The 23,029-nt window shown below is 50.9% G+C and overlaps 10 protein-coding genes across 10 annotated transcripts; 3 read left to right on the forward strand and 7 right to left on the reverse strand.

The window, feature by feature from the left end:
- Positions 1-583: 583 nt before the first annotated feature.
- Positions 584-1,695, reverse strand: M436DRAFT_47377 (26S proteasome regulatory subunit; the record flags this gene model as incomplete). The annotated part of the gene is made up of 3 exons (XM_013571580.1): positions 584-735; positions 786-1,004; positions 1,062-1,695. The coding sequence occupies 3 exons, from the start codon at positions 1,693-1,695 to the stop codon at positions 584-586; spliced, it is 1,005 nt and encodes a 334-aa protein (XP_013427034.1).
- A 486-nt stretch (positions 1,696-2,181) lies between these two features.
- On the forward strand, positions 2,182-4,250 carry M436DRAFT_47293 (uncharacterized protein; the record flags this gene model as incomplete). The annotated part of the gene is made up of 2 exons (XM_013571561.1): positions 2,182-2,385; positions 2,442-4,250. 2 exons carry the CDS (start codon positions 2,182-2,184, stop codon positions 4,248-4,250), a joined length of 2,013 nt encoding a protein of 670 aa, XP_013427015.1.
- A 724-nt stretch (positions 4,251-4,974) lies between these two features.
- M436DRAFT_82300 (amidase signature enzyme) lies at positions 4,975-6,743 on the forward strand (the record flags this gene model as incomplete). Its single annotated transcript, XM_013571843.1, has 2 exons — positions 4,975-5,012; positions 5,066-6,743. The coding sequence occupies 2 exons, from the start codon at positions 4,975-4,977 to the stop codon at positions 6,741-6,743; spliced, it is 1,716 nt and encodes a 571-aa protein (XP_013427297.1).
- Positions 6,744-7,363: 620 nt separating this feature from the next.
- M436DRAFT_47598 (uncharacterized protein) lies at positions 7,364-8,167 on the reverse strand (the record flags this gene model as incomplete). Its single annotated transcript, XM_013571616.1, has 1 exon — positions 7,364-8,167. One exon carries the CDS (start codon positions 8,165-8,167, stop codon positions 7,364-7,366), a length of 804 nt encoding a protein of 267 aa, XP_013427070.1.
- A 486-nt stretch (positions 8,168-8,653) lies between these two features.
- M436DRAFT_47267 (Zn-dependent exopeptidase) lies at positions 8,654-10,374 on the reverse strand (the record flags this gene model as incomplete). The annotated part of the gene is made up of 4 exons (XM_013571557.1): positions 8,654-8,797; positions 8,851-9,178; positions 9,230-10,049; positions 10,098-10,374. The coding sequence occupies 4 exons, from the start codon at positions 10,372-10,374 to the stop codon at positions 8,654-8,656; spliced, it is 1,569 nt and encodes a 522-aa protein (XP_013427011.1).
- Positions 10,375-11,272: 898 nt separating this feature from the next.
- M436DRAFT_47664 (RNA polymerase Rpc34) lies at positions 11,273-12,405 on the reverse strand (the record flags this gene model as incomplete). The annotated part of the gene is made up of 3 exons (XM_013571625.1): positions 11,273-11,764; positions 11,843-12,110; positions 12,161-12,405. The coding sequence occupies 3 exons, from the start codon at positions 12,403-12,405 to the stop codon at positions 11,273-11,275; spliced, it is 1,005 nt and encodes a 334-aa protein (XP_013427079.1).
- Positions 12,406-12,958: 553 nt separating this feature from the next.
- On the reverse strand, positions 12,959-15,415 carry M436DRAFT_47483 (uncharacterized protein; the record flags this gene model as incomplete). Its single annotated transcript, XM_013571598.1, has 1 exon — positions 12,959-15,415. One exon carries the CDS (start codon positions 15,413-15,415, stop codon positions 12,959-12,961), a length of 2,457 nt encoding a protein of 818 aa, XP_013427052.1.
- A 572-nt stretch (positions 15,416-15,987) lies between these two features.
- Positions 15,988-17,499, forward strand: M436DRAFT_47453 (uncharacterized protein; the record flags this gene model as incomplete). The annotated part of the gene is made up of 1 exon (XM_013571591.1): positions 15,988-17,499. The coding sequence occupies one exon, from the start codon at positions 15,988-15,990 to the stop codon at positions 17,497-17,499; it is 1,512 nt and encodes a 503-aa protein (XP_013427045.1).
- A 463-nt stretch (positions 17,500-17,962) lies between these two features.
- On the reverse strand, positions 17,963-18,468 carry M436DRAFT_64205 (uncharacterized protein; the record flags this gene model as incomplete). Its single annotated transcript, XM_013571714.1, has 2 exons — positions 17,963-18,136; positions 18,217-18,468. The coding sequence occupies 2 exons, from the start codon at positions 18,466-18,468 to the stop codon at positions 17,963-17,965; spliced, it is 426 nt and encodes a 141-aa protein (XP_013427168.1).
- Positions 18,469-19,727: 1,259 nt separating this feature from the next.
- Positions 19,728-21,320, reverse strand: M436DRAFT_47850 (MFS general substrate transporter; the record flags this gene model as incomplete). Its single annotated transcript, XM_013571645.1, has 3 exons — positions 19,728-20,728; positions 20,783-21,002; positions 21,057-21,320. 3 exons carry the CDS (start codon positions 21,318-21,320, stop codon positions 19,728-19,730), a joined length of 1,485 nt encoding a protein of 494 aa, XP_013427099.1.
- Positions 21,321-23,029: the final 1,709 nt, after the last annotated feature.

The following is a 23,029-nucleotide window of genomic DNA, read 5'->3' on the forward strand; positions in this document are numbered from 1 at the left end:
ATTTCGCTCTCGCTGAATCTGGTGTGGCATTCTGCTACACTAACCGTCAGAAGCCTGTGATTGTTGGGAAGCAGCTGGAAGGGAGTAGTGTATAAAGTGAAGTATTGATGGTGTTGTTGTGCAGATTCGGGTAATGACTTGTTTCATCGAGTGTTTGGAGAAATACAGTTGTGCGTGTAAATGTGGTTCTAGATGAACGGCAAGAGCAAGGTGATGATCTGTATGCTTGGTAAGGGTAGCTTGGAGCTCTATCGTGTTGTTATCAGTGCATCGGCAGGATAGCTTGTCAAGATAGTTCAAAAAGAGGAATATGGAGAAAAGGGGTCGAAATTGTTCTTTGCATTCGTTGCGCATGTTAATTGTACACCTGCTCATTTCCGGCATCTTGACCTTCATGCCTATTCATCTCACGACTGCTTTGTGATATGCTTGCAAGGTTGGTCGTCGACTCAGTGGTCCTCATCCTAGAAGTGGCAAACTTTGATGGGCGGTTTGACTAACTCTGTCGGCGTGCTTGTCAAAGACATTGTTTTGTCTTGGGGATAGGCGATTGATTCAATTGGCCTCTGAGACGCTCCGCAATCTATGCGGTTTGATCGACAGCCATACCATCGACGTCATCATCAACAGCCTCTATGCGGCAGGCTGATGGTACCGAGGCCTCCTTGTCAATCATTTGACGCGACACTGAGACGATGTTGTCTTCGAGGAGATCTTGGCCGAGAGTTTCAATGTCTGTGGTTTTGTTAGTCTGCGAGCTGGAGTTGGCTGATGAATTAACATACGCTTCTTGGGGTCAACCTTGCCGACGTATCTTGTGCGTAGTTGATCCTTAGTCAGCTCCGTCTCTTCCTTGACACGCTTCTCGTAACCCTCTGCCAAGCTGACGAGTTTGTTGAGCTTCTCCAATGTGCGGTCTCCCTCGGCCTTGAAGTCAGGCATGGTCAGGGCTTCTGTCCAGACGCTCTTGTGTAGGTTCATTAGCATAGCTTCTTCTCCACCGACTTGCGAGCCACCAGCGACGGCTGATGAAGCACCGTTTCCAGAAGCACCACCACGACCCTTGAGGTAACCGACAGCAATACTGTAGTAGTGGCGATTGAGGCCGTGAATCAAGGCTTGGATGGAAGGCTTGTTGAGGTGACCAACGTTCGAAGTGGTTTGGCGAGGCTCTTGACCTAGCATAAGCGTTTGAGGGTTGATCAGGCGGAAGGCATCGATGACGACCTTGCCCTTGACGGATTGGATGGGATCGATGACAACGGCGACGGCGCGGGGAGTGAGTTGTTCGAAGGATTGTTGAGTGTTGATATCGACGCTAGACAACCAACAGCCGAAACCAGGATGTGAGTGGTACCAGCCGACGACAGTTTCGGGACGACCAGTCTGACGCAGCATATCCATCATCTTTGTTTGAAAGACAGGGTCGACAGCTTCGACCGAGACACCAGTACCGCTTTGAGGCATGGCAAAGACATCAACGACGCGGACGGTGTAGTCATCGACGAATTCACCCAACATCAGACCCATGACTTCCATAGGCACACCAGCTCTTCCGTGACGCAACATCTTGAGGAGGGCGAGAGATGAGATGTAGACGGTTTCAGAGTTGTCGACGACGTTGCCGTCTTGCTGCATACCAGCACCGCCTCCCATGCCTTGGGCGGCGGCCAGCATTCGCGAGAGTCGGTCCATGGTTGTGTGTTGTGAGTGTGTGTTTTTGTTCCTTCTCTTTCAGTGTGTGCGCAGCAGATGGATGTGAGGCAAGCGCGAGATGGGGTGATGGATTGGTGGATGGCGACAGGAAGATGGAATTGTTGATTGCGAGTGATGGAAGCAGCTCGGACGGCGACTGTTCACGATGATGCGCCAGCGACGGGAGCTCCAACTCAACGCCGACCCCCGACCTCCGACCGTGAGTTCCTCGAAATGTTTGGCTTGTTTGCTCCTGCTCTCTCGCTGCAACTTTCTGCTGTTTGAGGTGTTTGCACCTTCCCCAAGCTTCGGAAGTCGAAGATCACCCTGCTCCGTCCACCTTCTATACCAATCCACTTCGCCTAGATCGATCACGTCTCATTCTTCTACTCATACCATCTGCGCACCACTCAATCGATACGATCTACATTTTTCTCCAGATACACGCTCGGCAGAATCGCTTTACACTAGCACCGAATCGAAGCCATGGCCAACTCGGCCCAGTATGGTCCTCCTCTGGACCCTCCTCGCGCCGCCAATGGTGCTCAACCCAAAAAAGTCGCCTACTTCTACGACTCTGATGTCGGAAACTATGCCTACAACGCTGGTCATCCCATGAAGCCTCACCGTATTCGAATGGCCCACAGTCTGATTATGAATTACGGCTTGTACAAAAAGATGGAAATCTACGTGCGCCATCACCATACTTGTCGCGTCACAACTCCAACATACTAACCATGTCCCAGCGAGCCAAGCCTGCCTCTAAATACGAAATGACCCAATTCCACACAGATGAATACGTCGACTTCCTTTCAAAAGTCACCCCGGACAACATGGACAGCTACGCGAAAGAGCAAGGAAAATACAACGTCGGTGATGATTGTCCCGTCTTTGATGGTCTATTCGAATACTGCGGTATCAGTGCTGGTGGCAGTATGGAAGGTGCCGCTCGTCTCAACCGTCAAAAATGCGACGTCGCTGTCAACTGGGCTGGAGGTTTGCATCACGCAAAGAAGAGTGAAGCCAGTGGTTTCTGTTACATCAACGACATTGTTCTCGGCATCATCGAGCTTCTCAGATTCAAGTCGCGCGTTCTCTACATCGATATCGATGTCCACCACGGTGATGGTGTCGAAGAAGCCTTTTACTCTACCGACCGCGTCATGACCGCCTCCTTCCACAAATACGGAGAGTACTTTCCTGGTACTGGTGAACTGCGCGATATCGGTGTCGGCAACGGCAAAAACTACGCTGTCAACTTCCCCCTACGCGACGGTATGGACGATGTCGCATACAAGAGCGTCTTCGAGCCCATCATTGCCAAAATCATGGAGTTCTTCCGTCCTGATGCTGTCGTTCTGCAGTGCGGTGGTGACTCGCTGAGTGGAGATCGTCTTGGTTGCTTCAACTTGTCCATGCGCGGTCACGCTAACTGCGTGAAATACGTCAAGAGCTTCAACCTTCCTACCTTGGTTCTTGGAGGTGGTGGTTACACAATGCGTAACGTCGCTCGTACGTGGGCTTATGAGACTGGTCAACTGGTTGGTCAAGAAATGGGTCCCGAGCTACCCTACACCGACTACTACGAATATTATTCGCCCGATTTCGAACTTGATGTCCGTCCTTCCAACATGGACAACGCAAACAGCCCGGAATACCTCGAGAAGATCAAGCTGCAAGTCTTTGAGAATTTGTCACGCACGAGATTTGCTCCTAGTGTTCAAATGACCGACGTACCACGCTCACCACTTGTTGTGCAACCAAACGAGAATGACCCAGACAACGAAGGAGATACTGAGGATCTAGACGAACGCGAACAACGCCTCGACGACAAGGATGACGACGAAAACCCCGATTCTCGATACACCGAACGTAAGTGGGACGCTCGTATTGAGCGTGATGATGAGTTTGAAGATTCTGATGATGAAGAGATGGATGCGTTGCTTGGTGTCAAGAAACAACCTGGCGCAGATCGGCAGCGAATGAAGATTACCGACCACAAAAATCCCTTTGCAGATACAGCTGAAGGTCCTATTGAGTCGGGGGCCGCCACTCCTATTGACACGACACTTCCACCCGTAGCAGCCCAAGCCGACCAAATGGTTGTTGAAAAAGCACAGGAGGCCAACGCTGCTGTAGGTGAAGCAATCATGGCTGCCAAGGCATCTGAAGATCCCCATGCAGTACAGCCTGCTCTTGGTGAGGAGGTCGCCAGCAACGGAACACAACGAGCACGTTCGCCACCTAAGGCAGCGTCAACTACTGCACAAGCTCCTGTAGCTGAGCCTGAGGATGTCGAGATGGGTGATGATGACGCTGCTGTCGAACCACCGGCAAATGCTCCCAACGCAAACAACACACAAGCGGGCGCAGGACCTACCGCCACACCACCACCAGAACCTGCAGTCGCTGAAACAACAACCGCAGCAGCCACTGAAGATGTAGAGATGGGTGACTCCACTGCCGAAGCAAAAGAAGAGGGTCGTCAAGAACGCGAGGCAGAAGACGTGGAAGGCGAGATGAAGCGTGAGGGTGAGGCTGGTGGTATCAACTAGGACTATGACGACTCACCGCTTTTTCATTTTACTACCATGTCTGACAGTCTCCTCTCTGCCATGGAGGATATTACTCAAAGTCGTCCCCGTCATCCAGTGGTCTCTCCTGAGTGGTGGGACACGACTCCATACCCAGAGAGTTTTGTTCGTCCTGGCCGTCAAGTCTATCCATCTCAATGGGATGAAAAGTTGATGACCATGAGCGGCGTCTCCTACTATTGTTCGGGCTTCTCGCCTGAGTCAGAAACTGAGCATAGTTGGCGAGCTGCGAGTCTGGAGTATCGCCTGGACTGGAAAACCATATTTTTATTCTGGGGCAGGCAAGGAGTTTGCTGGCCAACTTGATGTGGCTGAGCTTGGAGAATGGGGTTGTCGGTTCCTGCTACATCCTCAAATGTTACGAATAGACTACGATTGAGACGTAGACATGTTTAATCACGTTCAAATTTGCGCAATACACGCTGTACCGTCTGCTCGATATACCTACTGCTTCGAGGTGTATGCTCCTCAAAATGGAAGCTTAAGCCGTTATCGAGACCAAGCCAAACGCGGCAAGTCTATCCGAACCCCGCCTTGATGATAGCCTGTCGACCTCGGAGTACAAGGGTGTCTTGAGTCCTCTTATCTTCCTTCATATACCTCACAGACAGCTGGACATTGACAGTTTGCTTCTTGAATATTTTAAAGTCAAGTAGTTCGTTCTCGAATCATATTCCCAAACACCATGTGGTCTTTTGGGTCTTCCAAGCATCGACAGATATGGTAAGTCACCATCATCCAGGCCTACAGAGTCTAGCTGAAGATATATCTTCCAGTCAACGGAAGCAAGATGAACGTGCTTCTCGCATAGCGAATCTACCAAGTGTATATAAATCAGCCATCTCATCCTCGGAACGCTCAATTCTGAATGCACCCATCGAGGAATTGGTCGAGGATGTGCAGAACTCGGTCAAATCGCCCATCGACATTCTCCGTGCTTATGGCAAAGCTGCTGTCAGAGCACAACATGCCACGAATTGTGTTACTGAAATCATGTTTCCGGAAGCCGAAGACTGGATCAACGATGGCAATGTGAATCTCGAGGGTCCACTGGCTGGTATACCGGTCTCACTCAAGGATTCTATCATCGTCAATGGCTTTGACGCTTCTGTGGGGTACTCGGGCAAGTGTTTCAAGCCTCATGCCAAGGATGGTGCTATTGTGCGTTTACTCAAGGATGCTGGAGCCGTGCCTCATGTCAAAACCGCTCTACCAATTACTCTGTTGAGTTTTGAGAGCACGAACGATGTCTGGGGTCGCTGCACGAATCCTCACAACAAAGATTACAGTCCTGGTGGCAGTACTGGAGGTGAAGGTGCCATACTTGCGTTCGGCGGCTCGAGGATCGGTATTGGATCTGATGTTGCTGGATCTGTGCGTGCGCCTGCCCATTTTTCTGGCTGCTTTTCTCTCAGATGCTCGACTGGACGTTGGCCCAAGTACGGTGTGGACACTTCGATGCCTGGTCAAGAAGGGATTCCCTCTGTATTCTCACCTATGGCACGCACACTGGGCGATCTGGTTTACTTCACGAAGAGCCTGATCCAATGTAAGCCTTGGAAATATGATCAGAGTGTGCATCGACTTGCTTGGAGACAGGATGCCTATGAGAAATTCAAGGAGAAGAAAAGATTCAGAATTGGTGTCATGAGAACTGATGGTGTTGTCAAGCCCTCCCCTGCTTGTGCCCGAGCTCTACAGACCACCGTCGATGCGCTCAAACAGCAAGATCACGATGTATTCGACCTCACTCTCCCCACTGCACCATACGCACCTCTCGATGCTCTAGCCATCGCATCGCAGCTCCTCAACGCAGAAGGCACACGAACCTACTCCCGCTTCTTCTCCCGAGGCGAGACCAACGATGCCGGAGCCGCTCAACTGTCATTCTGGATGGGTCTACCTTCTCCCCTGCGCTGGCTATACGTCAAATATGTCCGTTACATCCGCCGCGATACAGTCTGGGCTCGTCTGCTTGAATCTCTACACGAAAAATCCGCATACGGGAACTGGCAATTGGTCTATCAACGCGAGTCCTTCAAGAACTTCTGGTTCGACTGGTGGAATGAGCAAGAGGGCATGGATTTTATGCTTACTCCTCCTAACGCTACACCAGCTGTTCCGCATGGAGGTATGAAAGATGCAGTTGCTTCTTGCGGATACACGTTCTTGTTCAATCTGCTGGACTACACTTGTGGTGTTTTGCCCGTTACCAAGGTGAATGCTCGCGAGGATTTACTTCCCGAGGATTTCGTAGTGGACGATAATGGAGTAGCGAGGGGAGCTTACAAGCATTATAATGCGATCAAATTGCATGGCTTGCCTGTTGCAGTACAGATTGTGGGAAGAAGATTGGAAGAGGAAAAGGTTCTTGCTATCATGGAGAGAGTGGAGTCGGCACTCGAGGAAAGTGGGAGTGTGTATGAATTGCTGCAGGTGCCTGATACGCCGTGACTGGAGCTGCGAGGGGCCGTTTTTGATCGTCACCGCAGATTGAGTCTTGCGGAATTGATGAGTGGAGGATTGCCGGTTGTGAACATGTCGTTAGTCGAGCGTGGTTGTGAATTTCGCCGGTCATATATCGCGGCAGAGAGCAGGATGGCTGGGAAATACTGGGGCTGGTTCGTTGGCAGTCTTCTTGGTAGGACGAATCAGGTTGGAGGCAGTGTGCGAGATCTTGCTGGCAGCACGGGAGACGAATCGTCTGACTCCATGGTGAGGTGATAGTGATGAGATTGCCTCGTTGAAATCAATGTACTCCCTGTTGCCGAGTTCCTGATTGAGAAGGGGGGACTCTTTGGTGGGCTTTCCTTGCTCTGAACCGATGGTTTGGCCTCTAGGGTTGAGCAAAAGATCCTCGATTTGTTTGAGTTGCAGTTGCATCTGGGCGAATTTGTCTAGGTTTTGGTTGGCGATGCTGTCGATAGTTTGCTGAACATTGAGGAGATCGCACAGAACGGTTTCGCTATAGAAGATTTTGCGGAGGCTTCGGTTCTCGCGGCGGAGGACATCAAGCTCATTGCGTTCTTCGTTGCTTAGCTGAAGCGCGCTGTTGAGGGCTTGGAATGTGGAGATCAACAAGTTTTAGTATAGGTCTTGCAGAAGTATGCCATCTTGAACCCGACTTTCTCCATATTTCTTCCACTGATCGAGCCCTCTCTTGCCGTAGCGGACGCCAGGTCGAACCCGCAGTCTCTGGCAACCCGAAGCCTTTCCAAAAGCAAGGTTTTGTGAACACCTCTACCTCTGGCGCTCGGCAGACAACTATCGCAATACAGAACGACAATCTTGCTAATTGCCGTCTCGATCATGGCCATTGCGGCAGTGCCGACAATCTCACCAGCTATCGAAGCTGAGAACAAGATAGTATCTGAACGGGCGGCAGCACTCTCTGCGCAAACTTTGAGAAGCTCCTCTGGACGACCGCCACTGCGAAATCCGTCTACAGATGCTTGGACAAATGTGTCGTGATCGTCGGGGCCGACTATATCAATCTTGATAGTGTCTCCGGATGAGGGTAGACGCTGGAAGTCGGCAAGAGATTGCTGATACTCGCACTGTGACCCAGTGACTGTGTAATGATTCGAGAACAAATCGAACCCTGACTTGTCGGCAAAGTCGCACATGTCCAATTCTGGTGTTCCGCCGTTCCGCTCGCATGCTGCCTCGATTCTACGCAGGTCTTTGATCGTGACTTTTCCGTCCAAAGCAAATTCGTAAGTGTGATTGAGTTTCCGACCGAATGCTGGAGGCGACAAGATTGTGGTCGATCCTGCTATGTTTTCGACCGAGTAGCCTTGACCGGGATACAGGGTTTGTAGTGCTAGTAATTGGCGCTCGCGATGTATGCTTTGAGCCCTCGCGATACTGCGGTTCATGGCCGTTACTGATTCCGTGTAGCTCGACATCTTTGTCAACTCCTCGGTTCCAGGGAGGTTTATCTGACAGTTAAAGTATAGTTGAGTACGAGATGAGATAGATGACTCATGGCTTGGCGAGATGATCAAGGCGAACCCACGATAAGTATTAAAGCCATTGCGACGATGAACAGGCAGAGCACGAAACACCAGATAAGCCTGGAATGAATACGAGAAGAACAATACGGGACGATGGGTATGAATGAGGTTATGGCTCTCTTGATTTGTGAAGCTGTTTATTATTCAACCAATAGCGGATGATAGTAACAAGGTAGTAACAACCCTACAGCGTCATACCACAACTTCCCCACCTGTATATCTTGATAGCTACAATGCTCTTGCCGATGAACAAAAGGAAAGTATGTTTGACCGGGAGAATGAGAAGAATGAAGCTGGCTTAGCATAAGCAATGTATTTTAGGTTTCTGTCAAGTCAAACAACGGAAATCTACATGATGAGCTCGTTGCCTCTGTACTTGAACTGAGGGGTGCTCTTCTTCGAGCCCGACAGCGATCTTTCCTCGACAGCAGCGACACGCTTGGGGAAGCCATCGAAGGACTTGGCATAGGTGGCGACAGAATGGGCGATGAGCTGAGAGTTTTGTCAGTTGGAGACAGAACTTCAGAGCACGGGTTTTAGCTTACCTTGGTGTTGGCTTCCCATTCAGTCAAGTCGAGGTTGTGAATGTCGTCGCAAAGCTCGTGATAGCAAGGATCATACTGTGATCCAGCTTCACCACCGAAAATGCTTGCTTCTTCCTTGGTCTTGATGCCCTCTGCACCAGTGGCAATACCACCGCTAGGAATACCGGCGTCGAGGAAGCCAACGTAATCACTTCTACCATCGAAAACGATGTAAGTGTAGTTGAGACCTTGCTCCTTGTACCAATCTTCGTAGAGAACGCGAAGCTCACCGGAGCCAGCGGGATTCTGACCATTGGTACTATTGTAAATTTGGAACACACCGTTTGGGCTGGCCATCATCTTTTGGACACATGTTAGTCATTTCAGATTGAAGGAGGACATGAGAGGACTTGCATCGTAATCCATGAAAAGGCGGATTTTCTGATTCTCAGCAGCAGAAAGCTGTTCGGCATAGTAGGTTGACCCGAGCAGACCTTCCTCTTCTCCAGCCCACCAACCAAAGCGAACACAGTTGTTGACCTCGTACTTGGTGAGCTGAGTGGCAATCTCAAGAAGTGAGATGGTACCAGAGCCATCATCGTTGATACCAGGACCGGCAGCAACGCTGTCACTGTGGCCACCAAGCATAACACAATTCTCAGGATCTCCAGCAGTTGTCTGAGCAATGACGTTGGTTGTCATGATTTCGTCAACTGTCGAGTCAATGTAAGCAATGGCGTCAAGTCCGGTAGTACCGTTCTGGAGCGCAGCGACCCAAGGTGCAGCTTCTGCGGCAGAGACACCAAAAGTGGCAATGTGATACGGGGAGGGGCTGCCGAGGGTACCAGAGAGTGTGCTGTTGTCATTGTTGTAGATGATGGCAGCATCAGCTCCGGCTTTACCAGCGTTGGCTGACTTGTCACCGAAAGAACATGTACCACGCTTGATCAAGGCAATGTGGCCGGTCATGTTGCGAGAAAAGTCGCTGGCCGAGCATCCTCCGTTAGGAACCAGAAGGAGTTTTCCATAGACAGGTTCATGTTGCTTGGTTGGTGGAGTCAAAGACATGGGTGATGCCGACTTGGGGACTTCATAACCGACCACGAGACGAGACTCGAAGACGTTACCACTAACTGCTGGGAAAGTCTGGTTCGTGACGTTGTAGTAGTCGCCCAATTTGGATAGTTCAGAGTAGATGTAGTCGACCGTTCCAAGGTGTCCTGAGTGAATTTAGTATATTGATGGCAGACTGATAGTTCCATGCTCACCTTGACTGCCAATGACTCTTGTGGGGTGGTTATACTCTGAGAGACTGAGGTCGGCAATTTTGGAAAGTGCTTCAGCACGAGCAACCAGCTTGTTGATGTCGATATCTGCTTGAAGTTTCTTGGTATCGATGACAGTCCCATTGCTGGTTCCATTGCTGACGACTATCGGTGATGAAGGTGCTGGGTTGTATGAATCATCTGCAACAAGAGGAAGTTGTCTGGCCGATGCGGCAACAGCAACGCATGCAAGTGCAGTACAAGTCCGAAGAATAGCCATGATGATGGAGTGATAATTGATGGGGATGATTTGTGATGAGAAGGGCAATACTTATATTCCCGAGCACATGAGAGGGTGTCTGTGTCTGAGGAAGAAAGTCACGGGTATGCTTTAGATAAGGTTGTCATGCAGGACGCTCGTACCTTCTTGCCGATCACTGCCGAGATTGGTCACGGTCCCAAGCCGATAACAGGTCATGCTTGACCACCATCTACATCCAATCTTAGACTTCCACTCATCGTTACCAGATCTCATATCTTGAATCCATCTGTAGTTGATCAGTCTTGCTCTAACGACTGGACACTGTCATGTCTCATGGTGTAGCATACTAGTTACCAGCCAGACTCCAATCCACATGAAAAGCAGGGCAAGCATCGCTCATCCCCGAGGCAAGCCAAGGACGTCTTGCATACAGGACGCATCTGGGCAACCACACCTCTTATAGAAGGTGTTCAAGTGTTCCGCCATTCTACCTGCAGTGGTGATCTCTGGGCAGTCTCCACCTATAAGCACGTACGGCAAAGTTTCGAGTACATCTCATATCATTCCGCCTTGGCTGCTTGAATGATGGTCAAGACGATAGCTGTATGTAGAAGGAGCGTTGGCAGTGCTTCAAATCGCTTGGAAGATGCCTTATCACGAATTGGCTACACGGGCCCAGTTCTCGCTCAAACTCTTGGCTGCGCCCTTGGCATATTTCGCGTGATGAAGGAAAATGGATGATCTTCGAGCTTGGATACGAGATGTAGAGAATAAAAATACAATACGCTACGCTGTCAGCACTTGAGCAGCGCGTAGAAAACAAGGACATGAGAAAATCCCAGAGACGCCAGAACCATGCAACCATGAAACGCCAGCTTTTCCAGCAAGAGCATGGCAGAACCCAGTCAAAGAGCAATCAAGCTCTCAACCAGGTCTGGAAATACTCGCAGTTCTTCGCATTGACGGGTCCACCATCTTCACAGAGGTTAAAGACAGGACACCTTCCACAAGGAGCCTGACTCAGCCCATTGCCCTCCACCTCTTCAACAGCATCTCCCACCTGTCTTCCTTGCATGATATTCTTCATGGCCTCTGTTGCTCCAAACACACCCTTGCAAGTCCTGTATCCATTTCCTATTCTTTCGATACGTTCATCAAAGACCAGCACGTCGAGCAAATTCTGAAGATCTGATTCGGCAAGTGCAGAACTGTCTTTCAGGAATCCTGCTTCGGTGATGAAGTGATGAATGGCAGAGACTGTAGGATAGCCACGCCAGCCTGCCGGGTAGGAGATTTGTGTTTCGTAGCCGCCTGCTCTGCGTGACTTTGGATGCGAGCCTTCGATGTCTGCAGTGTCGTTTCTCTTTCTCTTTTTGGACAGGCCGTCGGCTTCGGGGGTAACTTCACGCTTGATGTAGACTGTCTTCCAGCTGTTTTGGGCGATAAAGTGGATTACGGCATCTGCGGTGATGGCAATCAATTCGACATCGAGTTCGCCGTCGCTGAACCAAGGGCCTCCGGTGACATCTTCGTTTGGACTCAGGTGATAGAGCATGTAAATCTTCTGGGCGGGGTTCTTGATGGACTTGACGGGTTTGACGAGTTTCTTGCTCTCGAGAGTCTTCATGGCTTTGGTGACGGTGGTTTGGTGGATGTTTGTGCGTTGCTTGATCGTCTTTGTCCAGGTGCCGTTGGTACCGCTGTTTTCGATTTGATTGTAGACCATGCGTTCATCATCGTTAAGGGTGACGATTCTGATTCCAGTCAGCTTCTGAGTCTTGATCTCCCGGTTGCGCCTACGCACTTTGTGGCATCATCCTTTGTGCGCAGCGCATAGCAGATCTTTCCATCCATCTGCATCAAGCGCACCAACTGTGCATCCATCAAGCCTTGCAACAGCTCCAACAACGCTTGTGCACTATCCACCACTCCCATCTTGAGCAATTCATCCTGTCCGAAGATTTTGGCGCGTCCTTCTGGTGAGCTGAGGGCAGCAGTTGTGCAGCGTTCGTAGAGCTCGGAGCTCGAGTCTTCTAGCTTTGCCGCCATGATGCGTCAGAGTGTTTGCGACAGTGAGCTAAAAAGAAAAGTCGAGGGTTGCTTGCATGTGAAACTTTGTGACTTTGGATCTGCGGGAGGGAAGTTTTGGTCGGAGCTTGTGGCTTCCGATGCTGATCTCTCATTGCTTCGCGAGTGACCCTGCTTCTGCAAACCATACCATGTTCCTGCTCTACAAAGTGGACGGAGATGGTCAACTAGTGCAACATGGCTCTTTTCATTCCGTAACATACATCTCATGACTTGAAGTTGATGTTAATATCTAGAAATTTCATGTGGAGATATTCTTAACGTATTGTGTGTTTACCAGATCCAGCTCAACCCAATGTCTGCTATTTCTCACAATGATGCATGCCAACAGCAGCCCGCATTGTCCTCGTATTTACAATTTTCAGAGGAGAAAAATTTGTGTTGGTACAAATGTATGATTGACACCTGCCAACTGGTGCAGGCAGATTAACCCATCGGGATTGTTGCTATGCTACTACTCTAACAAACTTCATATGATCAAGGAGAGATGTTTTCGAGGCACCTCTCATCACCGTCAAAAGCTCCTGACGAACCCGTGTTGATCTCTTCTATGCCCTTCAGGTCCTTGTGGTCCATGTGGCCCTGGTGGCGGTCCTTGTTGCTGTTGCTGTGGCGGAGGAGGTTGTTGTTGCATTGGAGGTAGACTCTGGTTTGGATGATGGACTGGTTGATGCCATACGAGGCCACCAGGTCCTTGCAGACCGGGTAGCGCGAAACCGGATCCCCAGTGCTGTGGTACATGTTGCGGTATCTGCTGAGGTGGACCTGGTGGAGGTAATACACCGGTTGGTGGATAAGGACCCGTGTAACCACCGAATTGCTGCTGCTGATGTTGCTGAGCCTGTTGTTGTTGTTGTTGTTGGTGTGCGTGCTGCTGCTGCTGCTGATGTTGATGATGTTGCTGCTGCTGAGCTTGTTGTTGTGCAGCAATTAGACCACCGTGCTGTGACATATATCGAGCATGGGCTTCGGCAGCACGATGGCGTTCTGCAGCTTGCGCCTCTTGCTCGCGAGCTTTGTCTTCGGCTTCTTTTGCTTTACGACGTGCCCACCATTCAACCATGCTCTTCGACCGCTTCTCGCTGCGGGGAATTTTGCGCTTAGGATCGATTGGGCCTCCATCTGTGGCGATCGGTGCAAAGGGCGTCATGTCAGCAGAGCCAGGCGTGAGACTCGTCTCTGCACTTATGGGTACATCAGAATTGACGCTCCCAAAAACAGGTGTACCGTTGCCCTGAGCTTTTGGTACACGAGGGCCTTTGGGAATTCCAGCGTCCGATCTTTTGTGATGGTTCTTGCTGCCCTTCGGTCGTCCCTTCTTTTTCCCGCTAGCCGTGAGTGATGGTCCATCCTCGCTCTGTGGATCAATCTGCGACTCGTCCGCCAGACCTGGAGTGGTCGTCCCCGTAGCAGGCTGAAGTTCCAGTACGGGACTGTTTTCGCGCGTGTCTGGTGGCATACTACCTGCGTCTGAGCCTGAAAATTCATCTTCAGATGCCGTGACCGAAACTGCTGCACTCTCTTCACGCAGCTCTTGCAGACGCTTTGCAACAAGCCCGCCTCGTCCTCCGCCACGTCCACCTCTACCTCTACCTCCCCGACCACCTCTGGCACCTCCCCTACCACGACCGGTCGTTTTACCTCGCTTGGCTGATGGTTCGTCTGCTTCTGGAGTCTCGCTCATAGCATTTGCGCCTCTCTTCCTTCCCATGACCTGATCAGTAGAAACAACACCGTCATACTTGGCAACCGGTTTCCTAGCTCGTCGACCGGTGACAATCTCTTCTGGAACAACGGCCGCTGCAGCCGCAGAAGCCTCTTTGTTGGCTTGACCACGAGGTTGTCGAGTACGTAGTTCTCTGCCAGCAGCATCTCTAACGACTTTCTGCGCGATCGGATCTTGCATACCGACTTTCTTCGCATCAAACACATAGTCGTACAACTCGGCTTCCTTCTGGTCTTCGTATATCATATAGTCAATGGGATTGCGCTGACCAGTTGCGGCTTTTCGGGGGATGGCGGCATGAGGCGCAGTGATCTTTTCAAGCTCGAGATATTCGTCTTGCCATGCACGTAATGCCGCTGCTGTGTTTGCGGCCAGTACATACAAGTTGTCGGTAGTTCGTTGGCCAGGCAGAAATTTGGTTAGGGGCCCGATGAAGGCTTCGGGTTGTGTCATTGGTTCGAAGAGTTTATTGTACAGAGCTTGAGCTTCATCGTCTGGTAGATTCGGATCTTCGAATATCTCATCGGTGAATGGTGACGGTAGATCGGTATCACTGACAACATCATCCTCTGGCGCTAGAAGAGGCCGCTCTGGTGAAGGCTCACGAGAAGGCTGTCGTGATGCTGACTGAGCACCACCTCGTCGTCGTCGCTTCACAGTGCCTCCGCGTTTCGACAACGTGATGCCTCGAGGAAGGGGCTGGAAGTTGTTCGAGATATGATCATCGTCATCGGCATCATCATCATCCTTGTCGATATCGTCAATATCTGATGCCGTGTTGTCTCCGTTACCATTGAAAGAGACGGTCTGAGGACGATTGAAAGAGGCAGTCTCCTGTGATTCGGCTACAAGCTGGCCTGTGCTCTCGTTGGACTCGGGCTTCTTTTTTGTCTGTCCATTCTGGCTAGACGACAATCCAGTGAAAAAGATAGCTGCATGTGCACTTTCACGACGAGCCCTTCGGGCAGCACGACGATTTTCAGGACTTTGAGGTTTGTTGAAGCTTCTCGCTTGGTCCTCTGCTTCATAAGTTTCGAGTATTTCCTGATCGATACCAGAGACAGCAAAGGTGCGGTCGTTGATCCATCTCAGAGAGACAGGATCTGTTTCGGCATAGTTGGGGCCTTTTGGCATATTTGTCGAGTTCATCTTGTCGGGAGAGAAGTTGTTGGTTGATCGGGTGGCGCGAGTGAGAGATGGACTGACTTGGGGTAGTTGAGGTTTGCTGTGTGTCCTTGTTCGCATTGTAGTCGATATTGTCAAAAGCCAATTCAGCCAAAGACACTATTGTCGTGGCAAGCCAGGAACATGAAGCGCGAAAGAGCTTCTGTATACAACCAAAAAGTTGCAAATATGGTTAGAAAGCAATGCGGATGCTAGACGAGTCTCAAAGGACTCGAGAGACAAGCAATAGTGCAAGTTTTGAATGATATGGTGAAGAAAGCAAAGGAGAATAAGTTTAAGCGAGCAGAATCGAAGTGCGAAGTTTGTGGATGGGCCAGGAGAAAGAAAATTATGGTGCACGAGACTTTTGACTTTTGCCGAACGTGTCGACAAGTTCTCAGAGTCGAGCAGAGGAAGTTGCAAGAGCAGAGAAGTGATATAGCGAGAGTAATGGTCTTTTTTCGAGTTGTGTGATTGATTTCCGGACTCGTAGTCCCAAGGCGGGTTCCACACGGCCTGACGACAGCCAATGACAGCGCGGGCGGCTAGCGACGGCCACTAGCCCGAGTCTACGTTAGCGCCTGTTCCCCAGCTTTGGCCTTTGGAACAATCAGACCGTCTCTCTCCTCTCCAAAATACAATACAAACAAGCCATGTCCAAGAAGCTGACAGACGAAGAGCTCCTCGCTCAGTTCGAGGACATTCCCTCGGCCGACAGCACGACACCTTCATCAACCAAAGGCGCGTCTGGAGCAGCCGACGATGACGACCCGCTAGCAGAGCTCAGTGCCCTGGCAGCTGCTCGCCCTGTCTCCCGTCCAGAAACCCCACGCCTATCCACGACCTCTACAGCCTCGGGAACAAAGTCAAAACCCGAACACACGCCTCAGAGCTCTGGTCCACCTAGCGGCCGCACCAGCGAAGACCGTTCCAAGACACGCCAAAGCACCGAAAGCGCTCGCAACTATCATCAAAGCCAGACACCCAATGACCCTCCTCGCCAACAGGAAGAAAGACAGCAAGGGCAAAAGGCACAAACCGGTGGTTGGGGCTTTGGCGGCTGGGGAGCCACCGTCTTCAGCGCCGCCAGTGCAGCCGTCAAGCAAGCAGAAGCCGCCGTCAAGGAGGTGCGCGGCAATCCTGAAGTCCTCAAGTACGCCGAGCAGCTGCGTCACAATGTCAATGTCGAGAGCTTGAAGGCATACGGCGGCAATGTTCGCAACATGGCTCTGCCCACCTTCACCTCACTGCTTGAGACCATCGCTCCTCCCATCGCTCAGCACGAGCGCCTGATCATCCACACCACACACGATCTACAAGCATACCCGTCCCTGGATCCCATCATCTACCAAGTCTTTTCGCGCGTCATGCAACAAGTCGAAGGCGGCGACCTGCTCGTCATCCAACGTGGTTCAGAATCTCGCCAACGAGACCGCAGCACCTCTGACGTTGCCTACCGCGGCAACCTCCTCGGATCAGGAAGTGGTGCATGGACCGATGGCCCTTGGTGGCGCGAACACTCGACTCAGCGCAGTCTAGGTGCCGTCAAAGGTTTGACCGAAGGCACCAAGCTCTGCCGCGCCAACGCCGAAGCCTACGCAACAGACTTCTTCTCCTCATGCGGCGGCATCGAAGAAGTCGCAAAGCAAGCCACACAAACACTATCAGAGTCGAATCCCGTACGCAGCTCTGACATTTTCCTCGCCATCCAACCCCTCACTCAAGCTTCTGCCAAAGAACTCTTCGCAGCAGGCCCCTCGCCCGATCAATCCAAGAGTGACGTCGTGGAACCAGAGGCAGCAGACGAGGAAACGACTCTCTTCGCCATCTATCTTCACGATCCCATCCACTCCCTCTCCTTCTCCTCTCTATCTCAATCTTTCCCCGCTCAGTGGGCACAATGGCTCGATGCCTCATCACCCAACCCTGAAGACCCCGAAACCCTCCCTGACAGCATCCGCGATATTGTCGAGTCTGGAGGTATTGATCCTCGCGAGTGGGTCTCGGAGTGGATCCAGGATACTCTGAACCTAGCCATTGGTGTTGTAGCTCAGAGGTATGTTGCTAAGAGAATGGGCGTCGGTGAAGGCGGCATTGGAAAGGGTAAACAGAGACAGAGAGCCGAAGAGACGGATGCTGCTGGTGAGGCTGCCAGAGCTATTTGATCACCTTGCACGACAGGCGTTTTTGGTAGGGTTGGTGGGGGGGGGGGGTTAGCATATTCAGAATAACGACCATTCTTTGAACTCTCTTGCATATTTCATGGCCTGGTGAACAGCAGCTTGAGGTGTATTTCCAGTCATTAACATTACTCTCAGAAACATCGCGTTGATCAATCCGACAAGACCATTACAAGTTGAAAATGTGTAAACAGTGAGATGAACTAATTAGTGGATAATGACGTCTCAGGCCACAATATCTCACCTGCCGTGTGCACTCGAGCCAGTCTATATCACTTAATGACGCAACGAGATGTTTATGTTTCAGCAAATCCTTTGAATTCATAGCTCTGTGCGAGACTTCATTGCTGTATTGTATATTTCTCTCATTCCCAGCAACTTCCAAGAGTTTCTCTTCCTCCAATCATCTCGATTCATCAACAGCTCATGTGAGAAAAAGAAGACACATCTACTGAGGAGGCAAAACCTCAAAGGTGTTGGCAACCTCCTTCTCCCAGGAGAAACGGTCCTTGCCGTAGATCTCGGCAGCGGGCTCGAAGTTCTTGCGTCCCTCTGAGAGGAGACCTGTGCGCAGGATGATCTTGTCATCGCCGAGGGCGGTTTGGTGGTGGTATACGTGAGTCTGTAGTCGCATCTCTCATTAGCCCTTGCCCTTCTGCGACCACATCACTTCCCTTTCTCAGCAGAGAAATCAACACTTACGGTGCACTCGGGGCAGTAGTAGCAGTGAACGGGGTTTCCAGAGTCACCCTTGTAAGTGTAGTTCTTGAGGGCATCACCACCCTTTGTAATCTTGAGTGAGTCCTTGGGGATGATTTGGTTCAGGGTGTAGGCGCCTCCAGACAGGATCTTGCAGGTGTTGCAGTGACAGAGAATGTGGCTGGAGGTGTCCTTGTCGAGGGAGGCGGTCCATTCGGTGGCGCCACAGTGGCAGGCTCCATTGTAGGTAGACATGTTTGATGTTTGGGGATTGGTTTTTTGAGTAAAGATGTGGTGATGAGAGGGAAGATGGAGAGGGAGAGATGGGAAAGCAGAGGGAGATACGAAGTGTCAGTTATACCCGGATGGAGCTATTTGAGTCTCGAAGCTTGATGTCAGAGCTCATGGGACTTGTTCTGGAGTTTGTTCGGCCTTTTCACTTCTTTTACTTCCTAGCTTCTCCTGTGTTGACCCTCCATGACAGCTCGCAATCCACGCTCTGCTTTGCTTGATTCGTCATTTCAAGCAGCCACTCTCGTGCTTGCTGCTATCTTCAGATCTTCTGTCATGGTATAGTCATCCATCATCGAAATACCCATTGTCATTTCGTAGGAAGGTGAATTCAATTCCAAATACAAAGAATGCGTTCATCTGTCATCGAAGCGGGGGTGGTGATGACGTTGCGGGCCTGGCCAGAGCTTCTTTTGGATGTGGAGGTCGCACTCCCCGTCCAGGCGGTGAAGGACCATCAAAGAAGTGTCGAGAAATCTACTCGTACTGAGCACGTCTTGCAGCACTGATCAATGCTCGTGAGGCTTCGTTGGGTATATCTGCAGGCATCGCGCTCTCGAGTTGCAGCACGGCGGTGAGGCACCAAATACGTTGCCATGTCAGCTTTGCACCCGTTGAAAGCTCGTACCATTTGGAATATGTTGGACCTGCCTCCGCATAGCTGTGCAAGGTCCTTGTTGCCCGGTCGAATGGAGTAGGACATCGAGGTCTGGCCTCCTCATGTTGCGATATTGATATTCGTGAATGGCACCTCTTCAGATGAAGGCTAGTCTACTTCAGCTCTTCATCGCAAGCAAGAAGTCTGAGGTGGCGGTATGGGCGATGATGCATTGTAAGAAGAAGCAAAGAGTGTCTGGGGAACTGATTGTAGGGAGTACGCTTTTATGAGGCAAAGGCAGGTCGTCAAGTCTGCACATCAAGGTGTTTTGTCAAGCCCGACCAGAATGCCGATCACGTTTTGCTTGTGGCACAATGCGGCACTTGACACCCGAGGGGCAGGCGCAACAGGCAGATGCCTAAGGGAGGCGATCGCGAGGTACAATCGAAACGAGAAACAGATACTTGTTTTGAAAAGTAGTTGATTGCAGATCAAGTCTTCGTCTGTTGCAAGATAAGAAGTCTACATGTGATATAAAAAAGAGTCATACAAATTCGTGTCAAGTATCCCATATCCAACCCCATGTCCTTACCCAAAACCAAACTCTCATTCCTTATTGGGTATCTTAAACAGTGTAGCGGAAGAAACTGGCATTGTCGCCACGCTCGCGCTCAAGCTCCTTCTCAGCAACGGTGTACTCCTCTGGACGCTTGTACTCGGCATCTCTGCGAGCGTTCTCGCGACGGAGGTAGATGGTCATGAGGATCTGAAGGATGAGAGACATGCTCATCAAGCCAAGAAGGATGAAGTGACCAGTGTGGAACTTGGGCGAGTCCTTCTTGAGGTAGACGAAAGAAGCAAGGATACCTCCGAGGTTACCGAAACCGACGTGCATGGCGATACCGACACCGCGCTTGGTGGAACCACCGATGTTGTTGCCGTTCCAGGCGACACCTTGAGGAACGTTGGGGTAGATACCGCAAGCGAAGAGGAAGACACCGGCGTACTTGACGTGAGGGTTGTTGGAAGCGATCTGGAGGATGACACCGAGCATGGCGGTGAGGGTGAAACCGATCATGAAGACACCGCGAGTGCGCAGCTTATCGGCAAAGTATCCGCCGGTGATACAGCAGAAGCAAGCAACAATGTAGGGAGGGACACTCATAAGTTGAGCCTTTTCGTTGCTGTAGCCGAGAGTCTTGACGATAGTTGGCAGGAAAAGCGAGAAACTGTAAAGAGGGGTGTAAATGCCGAAGGTAATGAACATGTGGCACCAAATCTTCCAGTCTGACATGGCATGTTTGAAGTATTTGGTACCGTACTCGTCGGCGAGCGAGCTGCGGTCCTCTTCGAGGCGGCGAGAAATTTCCTTCTTTTCGGTCTCGGTCAAGAACTTGGCGGTCTGGGGGTAGTCGTTCATGTAGAAGAAGGCAACAATGGCGACGATGAAGGTGAGAAGACCTTCGAGGATGAAGATCCAGGCCCAGCCGGGAAGACCACCGACACCTTCCATCTCGATGATACCACGGGCGAGAAGACCACCGAAAGCACCAGCGCAGGTTGCAGCAGAGAAGAAGATGGCCATGCGGAGACCACACTCGTGACGACGGTACCACATGGTGATGTCTTGATATGAAGTCAGTATATGATTCAAAACATCTTTGAAAGGTTGGGACTTACAGAAAGTGACACCAGGGAAGAGACCACCCTCGGCGAGACCAAGAGCGGCACGAGCAGCGAGAAGTCCGTGGTAGTTCTTTACAACACCAAGAAGAGTGGTGCAAATACCCCAGACAACCATGATGAAGGGGATCCAAAGTGCGGGGCGAGTACGCTTCATCATCATGTTACTCGGAATTTCAGCGAGCACGTAGAAGGGGAAGAAGATGGCCAAAGCAATCTAATCATGATTAGTCTTTTGCGTAATCAGATGTCAGGACGTTGTTCTACTCACGTTGTAATCGAGACCAGTCATCTTGAGACTCTTCTCGAGACCAGCAAGACGAGCATTGCCGATGTTGGTACGATCGAGGAAAGATAGGAGGTACAACAGGGCAAGGAAGGGCAACAGTCGCAAGTCGATCTTTCGTACAAGACGAGCAGTTGCCTTTTCATCGAAAAGATGTTCTTGCTCCGAGTCCGAAGAGGTCGACACAGTCTCGTAGAGATCGACGGTGCCCTTCTCCTGGACAGGAGGGTTGTGCTTTTCCTCTGTCATGATTGCCATGGTGAGGAAAGATCAAGTTTGAAAGAAGGAGATGTAGTGAGAGTTGGCGTTGAGATGAGCGATAGTGGGTAGGAAACGCGAACGTCCTTTGATCAGCGCTATCAAAGTGAGATGAGATCTACCTTGCAGAGTGATACGGCCGGAGACCATATTATATATGCCATTGTCTCTGCTCTACAGGTACCCCGTACCCCGTACCCCAGACCCCAGACCACCACCCCCGGACTTCTCCAGACCGGGGTATTGCATCTGTGAGGACCGTGTGAATGCCGTTGAACATATTGGAACCTTGCCAGCGGTGCCCAGCATTCAATTCAGGTCTATCGAGCCAGCCAACACTGTCGGATGAAAGGCCAAGCAAAGCCACGGTCTTGGAAGCTGTCCATTTGATATTCGATAACGGTAGCGTAGGCGAGAAAAGGCAATAGAGTTTGATACTGCAGGCTGCTCGCGAGATCCACGTGCGTGATTCGACACTTGGACTCTCAAGAGTCTCGAACCTTGCAAGACGCATCAAAGGGGAGCCGCTGTGCCAAGGACGTCGTGGCGGAGGCTGGATCTTGGAAGGTTGACCTGAGTGTTTTTTATCCGCCTTGACTTGGTCTAAGCGATGTGTTTCCCTTCGCCCTGCCCAGCAAGAGGCTGTGAGCCACACACAAACGACAATGCTTACCGTCCGGTATATCTTGCTGCTGACAAATGAAAGGTCACAGAATTGTTCGAAGATAAAGGGAGATGAAGTTGAATGAAAGTGTGGAGAAGGGGGATGGGCGAACCTTGGATGCGCTTGGGATTGCCTTCGGTGTGTCCGAACTGCCAAGTCGCTAATGATTGCTGATGATCGTTAGGCCTCGGTCAACGACGCTGCAGCTTGACACGATCGTATCTCCTGCAAAGTAATCACGATGGAGAATAATCCTCCCACCTGTCGTTATCCGGTTGTATTCAGCGGTCTCACCATGAGCTGATGAGATTCAGTCTCTAGATGGTGACTGCTGATACCCGCATCCCTTCACGAACCTGAGGGCGTACAAGGTCGCGTCAAACAACGGTCATCAACAACATGCCCTACTTGGCATTAGCCATCTTCGGACGGCATGAACGAGTGACCATCATTTTACCTTTGCATCAACCATCGCCATCGTACAATCAACGTTAGGTTCCTGAGCAAGTCCCGGATGGATGGGACGAGAAAATCGAGAGCATGCTTTTTCTTGAACCACCCCTAAGGACTTCCAAGATGATTGCTCATCAATTGCAGCCACGAGCATGCCGAACTCAATGCCATGCCTCGTCGTTTCTGGAACCCCACGTATCGAAAGACGGATCCTCCGGATAAAGTAAGTATCAGCGGAAATTCTTCCACCACCTCGAACACTTGGCAGTTGGATACTGATTGCGGACAATGATCTAGCTTTTCGGAAGCCCCCCCTCGTGTTTTGGTTCATGGAGCACTGCCTCTTTCAGCGCTGGAAAAGGCCACGTTCACCTCTGGGCTCACTTGCTTTTGTCGGATCCTCTATTGTTCATGATGTTGATCACTTGGTATGTCAATCATCTGTGGTCGTGATCTCACGATTGAGTAGGATCTCAGATGTGCGGCTCGCGTCAGTCTTCTTATCATCTGCCTAGAGCCGACCGTCAGCACACTTGGATGTCGATGAGTACATCCTGGGCCGTCACATCTTGGCTGACAACTT

Source organism: Aureobasidium namibiae (genome assembly GCF_000721765.1).
Source record: "Aureobasidium namibiae CBS 147.97 unplaced genomic scaffold scaffold_9, whole genome shotgun sequence".
Taxonomy (NCBI): Eukaryota; Fungi; Ascomycota; class Dothideomycetes; order Dothideales; family Saccotheciaceae; genus Aureobasidium; species Aureobasidium namibiae.